The following is a 14,563-nucleotide window of genomic DNA, read 5'->3' on the forward strand; positions in this document are numbered from 1 at the left end:
AACCCAAAACTTCATTTGATAACTTTTAATTCAACAAAACCTTAATGTAATAAACAACTAAAATTCAACAAAACCTAAATCCTAAAATGTACCCAATTAAAATATAATTCAACTAAAATTCAACAAAACCTACAACTAAAATTCATCAAAACCTAAATCCTAAAATGTACCCAATTAAAATTCAACAAATAATATCAACCATTAAAATTCAATTATAATGCATAATTAAAATTCAATTATAATGTCCACAATTAAAATTCAAATATAATGTCCACAATTAAAATTAAAATGCACAATTAAAATTCAATAAATATCAAAATTAAAATCCAATACCTAAGAGAGGAGAGATGACAATGAACAAGGGCGGCTGAGTGGGTGGCGACGTGGGCGGCTGCCGTGCCGTGGACGAATTCCTTGGCCGTGGGAGGCGGCTCTAAAAAGGGAGCAAGCAGTACGTGAAGTGCGCAGTGAGGCGAAGCAGTGAATTAATTAGCGAAGGAACGACCGTCGCGAAGGAACGGCCGGCGCGACGGAAGGCGGCGAAGCAACGACGACAGTGCCGCCGGTGAGAACGAAGCAGCTAGTGTTGGTGTTGGTGGTGGTTTCGTTTGGGAGGGCGCAGTGTTTGTCGAGCAATAACCTAAGTCAGAATGAATTCCTAAGCAATTAAGGGTGAGCGCGAATTCGAAAAAAAAAAAATTTCAAAACCCAGTGCGTCGCATATTTACAAATATGCGTGGCAAATGACTCTAGGAGCATCCTAGAGTCATTTGCGTCGCAGATTAGTAAATCTGCGACGCACTGGATTGAATTAATTGCGTCGCAGTTTTACTAATCTGCGACGCAAATGACTCTAGGGGGCATCCTAGAGTCATTTGCCTCGCAGTTTAACAAAGCTGCGACGCAAATGACTAAAATTTATGCTAAAATTTGTCATTTGCGTCACATGTTCAGAATGGCGTGGCAAATGCGGGGATGCAAATAAGCCTTTTTCCACTAGTGGTCCATTGTTTCCAACTACGGTGACATGTTCATCTCTGCATATAGGGTATTTTCAAAAAGAAAATATAGATGTGGGAAGTGAATTAGACTATAATGATACAGTTTCAAGTGTGTTGCGTTCCAACTTCTCGGGATTGGCTTTCCATCTCTGCCTTCCAGTTAGTATGCGCCGTGACCTGTTCGTCTTTCGACACGGTAGGGTCCTTCCCATGTTGATTCTAACTGAAGGAAGTAATGCCCTTGATCGAAGTTTACATTTAATGCATTTAATACCAAGTCTAATAAATGTGGTCCAGTATTAATTAAACAAATTAATTATTCAGTGAGATCAAGTGATCTGAATGTCTAGCTAGAGGCTACTTCAGTTCAAGTGGAATTAATAATATTAATGCCATAACTTACTCTTGACTGAACCCGTAGGGTCACACAAATATCATGTGAACAAATCAAGTATTTAGGTGAATATAATATTCAGTAAATACTCTAATTATGGGTATTCGGAAATGATGGATGTTGGTTCTAGTGGGAGCTAAACAAATCATCAAAAGGCAAAGAAAGAATATTTGTCGGAAATGAAGATATTTCCGGAATCGGAAATAAGATTCATGATTGAAATATAAATATTATCTAAGTTGGAAATATTATTGGAAACGGAAATATGATTCGTTTCAAAAAATATTAACAGAAATAGAAATATTGTCGGAATCGGAAATATTGTCGAAATTGGAAAATATTGTCGGAATCGGAAATATTATCGGAAACGTAAATATTGTTGGAATTGGAAATAAATTCGGGAATCGGAAAACAAATTGGAAGCACGGCGAGCCACATGCCAGCAAGAAAGCCAGCCCATCGTTCAACGAGCCAGCCCCAGAAGCACAACTCCAGCGCCGAGCACAAGGCCCAGCGCCAACGCCAGCGCACAACGCCAACGCCTGGACAACAAGCTAGGTGTGGGCGGCAAGCAACGCATGGGAGCCAAGGTTACTTGTCAAGGTTACTTGCGCGACAAGTAACTTTGGCCACAAGCTTCCTCTTTCCTAATCCTACTTACTTAAGAGTTTTATAATTATCCTAATACCTAAGAGTTTTGGATTATCCTAAAATCTAAAAGTTTGTGATTAACCTAAATCTTAATTCTATGGATTTTGGTTATTCTAATTCTAGTAGGAATCAACTATCTATTTTCCTATAAATATATGACCCATGGTCATAAATTAAAGACATAACTTGAATACATATATATATTCAATACTCTTGCCTATCACTAATAGTGAGACCCCGAGTGCATAATATCTTAGACTATATCCTAGTTGGTTGAACCTAAGGTGGATCAGAACGTGGTGTGGACTATCTATGAAGGGGCGACATTTGGAGCTCTATACTTGTTCTTTTTCGGTTCGGGAGAAGCTAGGGAAGAAACACATCACATAGTATGTAATCTAATTTATGCTAACTGATTATGTGCAATTAATCTGGATTTTGGCAATTTATTGTTTTTCCGCATGTCAATGGGATTGTTCATAACCTTACAGTGGTATCACGAGCCTCTAATTAATTGCTTAATCAATTACATTAACATGGATTAAATTTAATAAATTTGCAAAGAATTAAAGGGGTGAATTAATTTCGTGTAATTAGTTGCAAATTCATGCGATTATTTAATTATATGTTCGGAAGATTTTCGACAGTATTTTCAATTTATGTCGAAATGTTATGTTTTTATAGTGAATTCCGCATGTAAACGGAGTTTTAAAATTTTGACAAAAATAATACTTCTTCCGTTCCGGATATATCGCACCATGGTTGACTTTTATTCTTCTAACCATTACTTTTACTCTTAATTACTCAAATCATTTGCAAGTAAAATTAAAAAAAAAAAAATAATATTTAGAAAATATATATCAATACGAATCTAACATGACCTCACATGACTAAAATTTCCTTACGTACGAATCACAAAAATGGCCAACGTCGTAGTTTGAATAGTGTAAAAAACAAATAGTGCGATATTTCCGGAAAGGATGAAGTATAATTTTTCAGCCGAACCCGGAACTCCCAAATTCGAAGCCTAACTATGACTTTCCAGAGGTTTTAGTTTTTCGAATGCATTTTTAGTTTTTATGGTGTTAAACTAATATTTGCGAATCTTGTTTAATAATCTTTAATTAATAATTGGTCTACTACATATGATTAACAATTTTATGGTTTAAATTCGTTAAATAAGAAACCTAATTTGTAATTATAATTAATTTGTTGAAATACGAATAAATTAGATTTGGTTTCGTTTTTTCATAATTAATTGACAATTTCATCGGGATCCTATGACTAAAACCACCTAAAATTTGTTAAATTTTGGATATTTAAAATTTTATTAACCCTAATTTTAATCCTTATAATTCATGTAATCGGAAATTGTTTTTAATTAACAAAATTTTGATTTATCGCCTAAACATTTATGAAATTAATATGTTTTATTAATTTTTCATAAAGTTTTAAATTATAAAAAGTTCGATTTTTGCAAAGTTTGTATGCACGAAGCAATGAATAGCTTAGTGTAGCCCTAAGGGGTGTTGCAATGGTGCGGGCATGCGATGACGAGCAAGGGCAGAAGCAGTGTCAAGCCAGCGAGGCTAGCAGCGAGCCAACGAGCGCTGGCTACAAGGGAAGCAACAACGATCCAACGAGTGCTGGAGACGAGGCAACGAGCGCTGGCCTCGTGCCTCTCTGCGAGCTTGTCTGCTTGCTGCACATTGAGCGCTGGCCTCGTGCCACACTATGAGCTTGTGTGATGCTTGCTGCACATTGAGCGCTAGCGACGAGCCAGAGAGCGATGGGCTCTACTCTACTTGCGTGCATTTGTGCGATTGCATGGCCTCGTGCCATGGCCAGGGGCCACAACATTGTTTATGATGTACCTTGACGAGGCATGGGCCCTGCGTCCATGGGCCTTGCCTTGACTGTTGCGCATGCGTGCTATGGCATTGGGCTATTATGCACGTTAAGTGACGAATTTAATTAATTGTTGTTTCGTGCTTATACCTTTTTCTCGAAATTTAATTTTTTTTTTGGCAAATAATAAGGAATATTATTACCAAAGTGGTGAAAACACCAACACCAGTACACCAAGTAGTTCCAACCAACAGGAAGGGGAACCACACCAACAAAGCAAAAAGAGCAAACTACCTACTCACATCTATAGGCCACTATGAATAAAATTCTCCTAACAATACAATCAATAGGTTCAATTTTGTTATTGAAAATCTTGGCATTCCTCTGCAGCCACAAAGCATAGACAGTTTCAGCAAAGGCAATGCTTCTCCTGATATCAGCTGCTTTAGTGCTTCTGCTCTTGATTGAACACCACTGCACCTCCAACTCCCACTGTATTACTGACCTACTGGCCTCCATATGCTGAAGAACACCACTCCAAACCTCCTTGGAGAAAGTGCAATCGAAAAATAAGTGGTCAAGGCTCTCATCAGCAGCCTGACATAACTCACAGATCCCAGAAATGTTTATCCCCCACCCTCTCAACCTATCTTTAGTAGGTAGTCTTTTATGCAATGCCAACCATACAATGAAAGCAGGTTTAGGGGTAGCTTTACTATTACAGATGATTCTCTTCCAGGCCACATGCCCTCCAATATCATGCAAGTATTTATACATTTTGTTGATCTTGAATTTGCCAGCATAAGTAAACTGGTCAAAATTACCAGTTTGCATCATCATGTTTCTACTCGAAATTTAATTTTATTAGTTTAATTATTATAATTAAATTTAAACTAATTATTTAATAAAATTAAACCCTTGAATAAATTGCAATTAATTTGTTCATTAATTAAAAATGAAATAAAGGGATGTAAAATACCATAAAAATACACCACTTTTGTATTTACTACCTTATGAAATATTTATTTTAAATTAATACCTTAAACTTCTATTTTTTTTTTAATTTACTATCACTTTACAGTTTTCTCATTTAAAAAATTAAGATTTCTCTTTCGTTTTTTAAACGTTTAAAGTTATTCAAAGTTCATTATTTTTCTTTTTCTATAGGGATTTCATTGAGAATGACGACATTTCAAAACAATTCGTTTGAAAATTTAAAAATATTTTAAAATTTTACCAATAATATTTAATTCGTTTACCTTTTAAAATTTTTTAAAAGAAAGATCCCTATGGAATCCTTACACATAAATGATAAGAATGGGTTTTAAATCACTTAAAATTATTAAGAAACGAAAGATATATCTCAATTTGAAAATGAGAAAACTGTAAAGTGATAGTAAATACAAATAAATTGGATATTTTAAGGTAGTAGTCTAAAATAAAATTTTCATAAGGTAGTTAATACAAAAGTGGTGTATTTTTAAGGTAGTAAATACCAAAAAAACCTAAAATAATTATTATACGAGCTTTAAATTTTAATTAAATTTTTGGTTTCCGATTGGACTTGGAAAGACATTTTATGTTTAAAATTAGTAAAGCATATAATTCATGGTTTGAGTGGGATCTTTTATTCATGAATGGTTGATTTGGTCCTTATTTTCTTATGATTAACAAACTTGATTAGAACTAATAAGGTCAAATTATTGGTAGATTCTTGAACATTAATTAGTTGTTGCAAATATTTAGTGGTGCATATTTTTTACTAACTTGCTAAGTCGGACATTCATTGATAAATGAATGGGTGAATGGTATATTGTAAATATATTGTTTTGAAGGTTGCGGAAAGTGACTAGTATGACCCAAATAAGATAGAAAATATGGTCCGCGTACCATTAATTTTGAATGTAAAACATGGTCTAATGCACCATGGTTTTTATTTAAATATGGTATGCGTACCATCAATTTGTTGTAATTAGTTTAATTATCGCAAAATCCTATTTGATGAAAATGGTGCCTCCCATGGTGAAATTCAAGAACAGAGTTTCCAAACATTTTCAAGACGGAGTTTGAAGTTGAAGCTTCAAGATGAAGTCGGGCCATACTAGATCACAATTAAATCTTATGCATGTTTTAAGATAGTTATTGCTTTAAATCTATCTTGATATTATGCATGAGATTGTGGCTTAATTATGTTGCATGATTAAGGATTTTAGTTCACTTAAAATCTAACCAACATAGTAAAAGTCTTATGTTCCAAACTGCAAAATTGAGTTAAAAGGTGTCATTCCAAAATAACACTTACTTTCTGACCATTATGTCAAGCAAGTAATAGTTTTCCGGCATAGCGAGGTGTCACTTCTTGATTTTATTGGGGTAAGGTACACAATGTTGCGATTACATTTCGATAAATTAGTGATAGTTTTCCTCCAAAGTGAGGTGTCACTTTTGATCGTAGGTACACAATTAGTTGTGAGTACAAGTTGATTTTAGTTGAACTCAACGATATAAGTAAGGAGTCTTTTTATGTCGTGGCACATGAGATAGTTTTTCCTAATAAGTTCTTAGACGTACCTTTCAACCAAGAGTAGTTTTTAGACTACTAGCCATGGATTTTGTTACCTAAAATGTTTTAGAATTAAGACAAGACATAGCATGCTTAGTTCTTTAATGGTTTTGGGGTCTTGGATTCATTTTAGTCACACCTCCCGGAACTAAAAATTTCGAATAAAATGCCAATGACTTGTTTAAATTGCATGTTTGCTTTTCAAGTTATTACTCATGATAAATGTTTAGACTTAGCATGCTTCAATGTATGTTTTAATTATGTTTATAATTAAATATCTTCTACTGCAATAAATCCTTTTAGAAAGGTAATAGTAAATTTCCTCGATTGGTAGTGAATCCAAGAACTATTCACGGAAATGAGAGAAAATGAGCAATTTAAAATGTACGTTTTTTATAGCGGTTTTATGGTTGTTTTCGACTATCAATGTCGAATGGCAAACCAATTGGTGTTTTGAAATCATAAAGCATTGAGTTGAACACTCAATTTTACCAATTCTTAACAAGCTAATATCTTTATCTGTTTAATTCTCGAATGAGTCTGGCTACTAAAAATTTGAATAGATCGATGCTCATAGAACTTTAGAAGCTTCTTGTGAGGTCATCTAGTTGAAGCAAATTTTCAACATGAATGAAATGGTAAGAACTTTTGTTGAAATGACATAGGACATTTATAACAAAGTATAAAAGTCAACACTTGAGAAGTCAATTCTTAATGCTATAAGAAATGGTACAAGAATTAGGAAAATAAGGAACAAGTGAAAGGAATTTACAATTTTGTTTCTACCTACAAGTTTATGTTTAAAGAGAAGTGACCTAGGAATCAAACTTCCTTGGTATCATATACCGCTTGAGGTTCTTATTTCAGTATTAACTCAAACAAAGGAAATTAGGCTACACTAATGACCTACAAGTGCGAAATGAAGCATGTCATTGCTACATTAATTGTAGGGTCATCTAGTTTGTTTTAAGTCCTTTCAAGGCTGGAACTTAATGGTAATTTTGTTCCATAAGCTGCATACCTAAATTTCTGTTTCAAACAAGACTCACATTCAAAGAAAACAAAAACATATATTATTTGTTTGTTTGTTTGAATGAAATGTTTATTTCGGGTTGAGTCATGTATGCTTGATTAAAACAAAAAACTCTTTAATTCACAATAAAAACTTTACTAGGTTCAAATCAATCTCTTGATTTGTGTTCCACTACTATTTTGCATCGTTGCTTAGACCATATCAACAAGGTAACATTCTAAAGCTATATTTTGATGGACTTTTCATAGTTGAGTGATTTCTAGATCATTCAAAATAAGCTTGTCAATAGAGTTCAAAGCTAAAGAAATATTTTATGACTTTATTATTTCACCAAGGTTTGAGTGAAAAAGGATTTATTTACTCAATGTGATATAATGTTGAATCTGTTTGGCTAGTTCAAAGATTCATAAGTATAAAATCCACTTGGCAGGAAAAGTTAGATCATGATGATGATTACTTAAGACCAAGAATGGCCATCAATGATTGTGTGTTGTAATTTCATGATCAAGCTCCATAAATATGGTATATCTAAATTGGAATGATCAAAGTCAATTGGTACTTGATTTGATCAATGATGAATCATAAAGATTTTTCCTATAATATCTAAAAGAAGTATCAAACTACCACTAAACTAAACCAAATTCATCAAAGCTATTGAAAAGTAATTTCAAAATATCCTTTCAATAATATATGTTTAAGAGTTTGTAAAATCAGTTAGTGTTTGTTGTCAAACAAGCTAACGCCCAAGTATAGGTATATGTTTCATTGTGATTTATTCAAATGAGACACGAGGGTATAATTTGTACCATAAATTTTGAGAACATAATGTTTGATTGCTTGAAATAGTGTCCTTTTGGAGATTCGTTTCCAAAATGATAATTGGGAGAAAATAGGCCTCGAACGTATTCAAGGCGAACAACAAAAATAAACGGACATTCTGGAGGCTCTTAGAAGTTCTTCAGAAAATCCGAACATTTATTCTCTTAGAAGACTTTACAAGTGCTTCGAGGAGAATAAAATATTCAAATGAGTTTCAAAGTGTCTATTGATATTCTATTGTTTGATGTTCTATACCCATGTAGGCATAGAGTTTAGGTCACTGAACCTATGAGATTCTTCTATTAGATAGTAAAGAAACCTACAAGTTGCAGACAAACTATTATCATGAATAGTAATGGGTTTGTGGCTTATAAGAAAGCTATGACGAAACCCAAAATCTCTAAAATGGTTAGAGGCCATATATAGATGGTTAAAGGCCATAAAATAAACTTAATTTTTGATGAAAACATTGAAATTTTGTTGATTTGCAAGAATTGTTTAACACCTACTGGTTGGAAATTGGTATTAAGGTTAAAAACAATCAAACATGGAAGTGTGTCTTCACATAAAGATAGATTAGTTGCTAAAGGTTACAAGAAAATTCACGACGTGGATTGTGTTAAAACCTCATGCATAATCATAATGTTAATCAAGCAATGATTGCATATTGGTACATATGACAATTGGATGACAAAACACATTACTCAATCAAATGATGTTAGAAACTATGTACATTGAAGGAAATGTGTCCTTCACCCAAGGTGCATTAAGTCTAATACCAAGGTTCAGATTAATTACGAACAATTAATTCAGTGAGATCAAATGATCGGAACATCTAGCTGGAGGAATGCTTCTGATCAGTGAGTTCTAATCTGTATTTGGCTCACAACTTGCTCTTGACTGAACCTATAATGTCACACCAATGGCATGTAACAGATCACCGGATTAAATGAATCGGAAATTCATTTAATAGCTTTTCGGGAATTAGTTCGGAAAAACATAATACGATACGACCTTGCATAAGAATCGTATATCGTATTGCGAATATTCGTAAGCTGGGAGAAACGAATAATCGTATCGTACGACGGTGATTCTTCGTGTATGATACGATAAATGATAGACGTAAGGCGTTAGTCGCAAATACGAGCCGCAACGGAGCTGCCGGCCCGTCGAGCCAAGCGCGCATGCGCCCAAGGCCAAACGAGCCAGCGAGCTTGAGCAGCAAGCAAGCAAGCCCGAGGCAGAAGTGTGCGTGCAAAAGGGCAGCAAGCAGCGAGCAAAGCAAGCGAGGCCCGCTGCCCATCGCTGCTGCTCGGCTGCTGTGGGCTTCGGCCTACAGTGGGCTTACGTGTGTGGCTTGCGGTGAGTGTGTGGCCGGTCAAGGCCTTGTGTCTTGGTCGGTTACAAAAATATAACTTAGGTTATATTCCACACTCACTAATAAGTTTTTCCAATCCTAAACCTAATTCTGAAATTACGTTGTTTCAGTTTTGCTCTCTACACAAAACTGTTCTTCCCAAAAGCAAACACTCTTGAATATTGTCTAAGCTACGATTATCAAGACGGATCTGAACGTGTCGGTAAACCAAATAGAGGAACGACAATTGGAGTTCTTTGTTCGTGTTCGTTGATACTAAACTCGGGAAAACACGCTTAGAATTTAAGTTTGCTTAATCTGTGCTTTATACATGTTTCCTGGCATTGGGCATCTTCCGCACATATTATTGAAGGAAATATGTCCTACACCTAAGGTGCATTAAGTCTAATACCAAGGTTCAGATTAATTGCGAACAATTAATTCAGTGAGATCAAGTGATCGGAACAGCTAGCTGGAGCAATGCTTCCAATCAGTGAGTTCTAATGAATATTAAACTCACAGCTTACTCTTGACTGAACCTACAAGGTCACACCAATGGCACGTAACAGATCACCGGATTAAATGAATCGGAAATTCATTTAATAGCTTTTCGGGAATTAGTTGGAAAACGTATTATACGATACGACCTTGCATCAGAATCGTATATCGTATCGCGAATATTCGTAAGCTAGGCGAAACAAATAAATCGTATCGTACGACGGTGATTCATCGTATACGAAACGATAAATAATATCCGGAACGATATTAAGTCGCGAATACGAAGAGCGGCCCACAAGCCGAGTGCGCGAGGCACTCAAGGCCAATGGGCGCTCGGCAAGCAAGCAAGGCAAACCACGGCCGAGCAACTGCGCGTGTGTGCGCGCGGGCCAAAGCAACGACACAGCAACAGCTGCGCGCGGCCCACGGCCCAGCACGCTGTGTGCTCGTATGTTGTTGCGCGGGCTTGCTGGCCGATCGAGGCCCTTGTGGCTTGGCCGGTTAGCAAGGTTATGTTAATAACCTTCTAACCCAAGTTTTCCAATAACACAATTCAGTCACACTCTAACCCTAGAGACTCAGAGAACCCTAATTCTCTCTGTGCCTTCAAAGTGAGTTTTTCCCAAAAGAAAACTATCTTGATCGATTGTCTAAGCTACGATTATCAAGACGGATCTGATCGTGTCGGTGAACCAAGTAGAGGAACGACAAGTGGAGTTCCAACTTTGTGTTCGTTGACAGATTATTGTGGAAAACACGCTTCAAACGTAAGTATGCTTAATCTGTGCTTTATACATGCTTCCTAGCTTGGGGGATTGTTTCCGCACATGTTATTATGTTTAACTGTATTCCCCTACAATGGTATTCAAAGCATATTTTAGCATATTTTATTTGTTTTTGCTGTTGTCGAAATTTTGGAATTTTTTTGTGAATTTTTCGGATTTATTATGAGTTTATGGATGAATTGCGTAATAAGGTCTGATTTCAATAATATTCGATTTTTCGACTATTCAAACCCTAATCTGATTGAAAACGATTTTCTAAGATCAACTCATGAGAACAAAATCGCAAAAACATACCTCAAAGTGTCCTTTTTTGGGCGTTTTTGTTAATTTTTTAATAAAAATTGAAAGTGTCGGAAAGTAATTCAATTAAATGGTCGACCTAAACTATTCGGAATTTTTTGAAATTTTGACACGATGTCACTAGATATATTCGTGATCTATGGTAAAAGTTTCAGATTTTTTCGATAAGTATAAACCCTAATTTTACTTTTCCCCAATTCGTTTTATTTATAACCCTAATTGATTTATAAAATAATTTAGGTCTAATAATTCGGTTAATTGGGAAAGGGAATATAATTCCATGGGTAAGTGGATAATTTTGAAAATTATTGGATTAAAATTTTGAATGGTTTCGTTAATTTTAATCGCACTTAAACCTAATTATTAAAATCTGAAATTTAAATGTTAAAGAACGATTTAAAGTTTTGGATTTTATTCGTTCGTTTTGGATTTAAATTTTTCAAGTTTATTCGTTCGTTCTTAAAAATTTGAATAATGTTAGCCTTGATTTAATATTTTACGAAATTGGATTGTCGTTAAAATTTTATTAAATCGTTAAAAATCGTTGTTTTTCGAAAATAAAAATTGTAACTTTTTATGAAAAATAACATTAATGCAAGTTCGTGAATTTTTTTTTTATAATTAAGTTGGTCCGTAGGCACGAACCAAAGGCACGAACATACGAGTATGGTGGATGTGTGGCTCGACGAGCCATGTGGGCTGCTATGCGAGTGCCGAGCCGCAGCGACGCGGGCAGCAGCATGGACGCTGCGTGCCGCGCGCGCTGGGCGAGGACGATGGGCGTGGGATGCGAGCAAAGAAAGGCACAAGGCCTTGCGATATGCAGCGATGCGCTGCGACGATGTCGAGCCAGGCACGCAGGGGCAGCAGCAATGCTGCGGGTACGTGTGCAAGGTTGCGGGTGCGCGGGCTTTTGCTTGTGTGCCTCGTAGGCCACACAGTGCTACGATGGGCTAGGCGCAAGCCTAGCCCGAGAAAGCACTTGAACATTTTTTTTAATTTGTTGGGCTTGACATATTTGCATTAATTTGGGCTAACGGGATATTTAATTTAATATTTTCTTTACTTGGGCCGGGCGGCGAGTGTTAATTTAATATTTAATAATTAATTATCCGGAATAATTATTGGTTTGAGTGGGAGCCACTAAATGAAGTTAAAATCAAATAATTATTTTAATTATTTTCGTAGGTCGCATTATTTTAATTAAATTCAATTTTAATTAGAATAAATTCTAAGGATTAATAATTTGGAAATTGATTAATCTTTTAGGACGCGTTTATGTGAACGTGAATTTTAATTAATTCACGTAAATACTTGCATAATTATATGGGCCATTCGTTTTAGCATACGAATGGGCGAATGCATAGAATGTATATTTTATGTAATGCAGGTACTCCAAGTGACTAGTATGGCCAATTTAGTATAGTTAAATACGGTCTGCGAACCGTTCTATCTTTTAATGTAAATTTTTAAATATGGTCTGCGTACCATGAAAATTTTGATGTAATTTTATTATTTTCAAGTATTTCTAAGTTTAGAACTTTAAGTTAGCATTTGAACGAAGATTCAAGACGATGCCAAGCTAACAAGGTGGTGATGAAGATTAGATGCTTCAAGACAAGATGTTTTGGGCCATACTAGTTCACCAAATTGAAGGAAATATGTCCTTCATCCAAGGTGCATTAAGTCTAATACCATGGTTCAAATTAATTGCGAACAATTAATTCAGTGAGATCAAGTGATCGGAACAACTAGCTGGAGCAATGCTTCCGATCAGTGAGTTCTAATGGATATTGAACTCACAACTTACTCTTGACTGAACCTACAAGGTCACACCAATGACACGTAACAGATCACCGGATTAAATGAATCGGAAATTCATTTAATAGCTTTTCGGGATTTAAGTTGGAAACGTATTATACGATACGACCTTGCATCAGAATCGTATATCGTATCGCGAATATTCGTAAGCTAGGCGACACGAATAAATCGTATCGTACGACGGTGATTCGTCGTATACGAAACGATAAATAAATATATCGGAAATATATTTAATCGCGAATACGAGGAGCGGCCCACGAGCCGAGTGCACGAAGCACTCGAGGCCCATGGGCGCGCACTAGGCAAACAAGCAAGGGCCAAGGCAACACGGCAGCGCTGGCCCATGGCCGAGCAAAGCTGCGCGTGTGCGCGCGGGCCGAAGCAGCGACACAGACACAGCAGCGAGGCCCATGGCCCAGCTCGCTGTGCTTGTCTCACGCGGGGCTTGATAGCCGGCCTTGCCTCAAGGCTTGGTCGGTTAGTAAGGTTATGTAAATAACCTTACAACCTAATTTCCAAGCGAGCACAATCACAATTCAGATTACACACAACCCTAGGAGAAAACAGAGAACCCTAATTCTCTCTGTGCCTCTACTTCATCCCAAAAGGCAAAGTATCTTGATCAATTGTCTAAGCTACGATAATCAAGACGGATCTGATCGTGTCGGTGAACCAAGTAGAGGAACGACAAGTGGAGTTCTCTGTTCGTGTTCGTTGACATATTATTGTGGAAAACACGTTTCGAATGTAAGTTTGCTTAATCTGTGCTTTATACATGTTTCCTGGCTTTGGGGATTGTTCCGCACATGTTATTATGTTTAACTGTATTCCCCTACAATGGTATCAGAGCCTTATGTATTCAAAGCATGAATTAGCATGATTATTATTGTTTTTGCATCTGTCGAAAAATTTGGAATTTTTGTTGATTTTTCGGAATTTTTACGAATTATTGGATGAATTGCGTAATAATCAGGTGTGAAATAAAAAATGTTCGTTTTTCGAGTTTTAAAACACTAATCTGATGGAAAACGATTTTCTAAGATCAACTCATGAGAATAGAATTGCGAAAACAGGCCTCGAAGTATCGTTTTTTGGGCGTTTTTGTTAATTTTTTATTAAAAATTAAAAGTGTCGGACAGTAATTCAATTAAAAGGTCGACCTAAACTACACGGAATTGCTTTAAATTTTGACACATTGTTGCTGGGTACATGCTTTATCTATGGTAAAAATTTCAGAATTTTCCGATAAGAATAAACCCTAATTTTGCCTTTCCCCAATTCGTAAAATTTGAAACCCTAATTGAATTTTAATTAATTTTGGTTTAATAATTCGGTTAATTGGGAAAGGGGATATAATTTCATGGGTCAGTGTCAAATTTTAAAAATTATTGGATTAAAATTTTGAATGGTTTCGTTAATTTTAATCACACTTAAACAAAATTATTAAAATCTGAAATTTAAATGTTTATGAACGATTTAAAGCTTCGGATTTT

General features: G+C 35.7%; 1 protein-coding gene across 1 annotated transcript; it reads right to left on the reverse strand.

The window, feature by feature from the left end:
- Window positions 1-4,188: 4,188 nt before the first annotated feature.
- On the reverse strand, window positions 4,189-4,734 carry LOC110798053 (uncharacterized). Its single transcript, XM_022003182.1, has one exon. The coding sequence runs from the start codon at window positions 4,732-4,734 to the stop codon at window positions 4,189-4,191; it is 546 nt and encodes a 181-aa protein (XP_021858874.1).
- Window positions 4,735-14,563: the final 9,829 nt, after the last annotated feature.

This window comes from Spinacia oleracea, chromosome 6 (genome assembly GCF_020520425.1).
Source record: "Spinacia oleracea cultivar Varoflay chromosome 6, BTI_SOV_V1, whole genome shotgun sequence".
Lineage (NCBI taxonomy): Eukaryota > Viridiplantae > Streptophyta > Magnoliopsida > Caryophyllales > Amaranthaceae > Spinacia > Spinacia oleracea.

What these genes read in the sequence shown, in the direction of transcription:
- LOC110798053 (XM_022003182.1), bottom strand. Translation starts at nt 4,734, where the DNA reads ATGATGATGCAAACTGGTAATTTTGACCAGTTTACTTATGCTGGCAAA.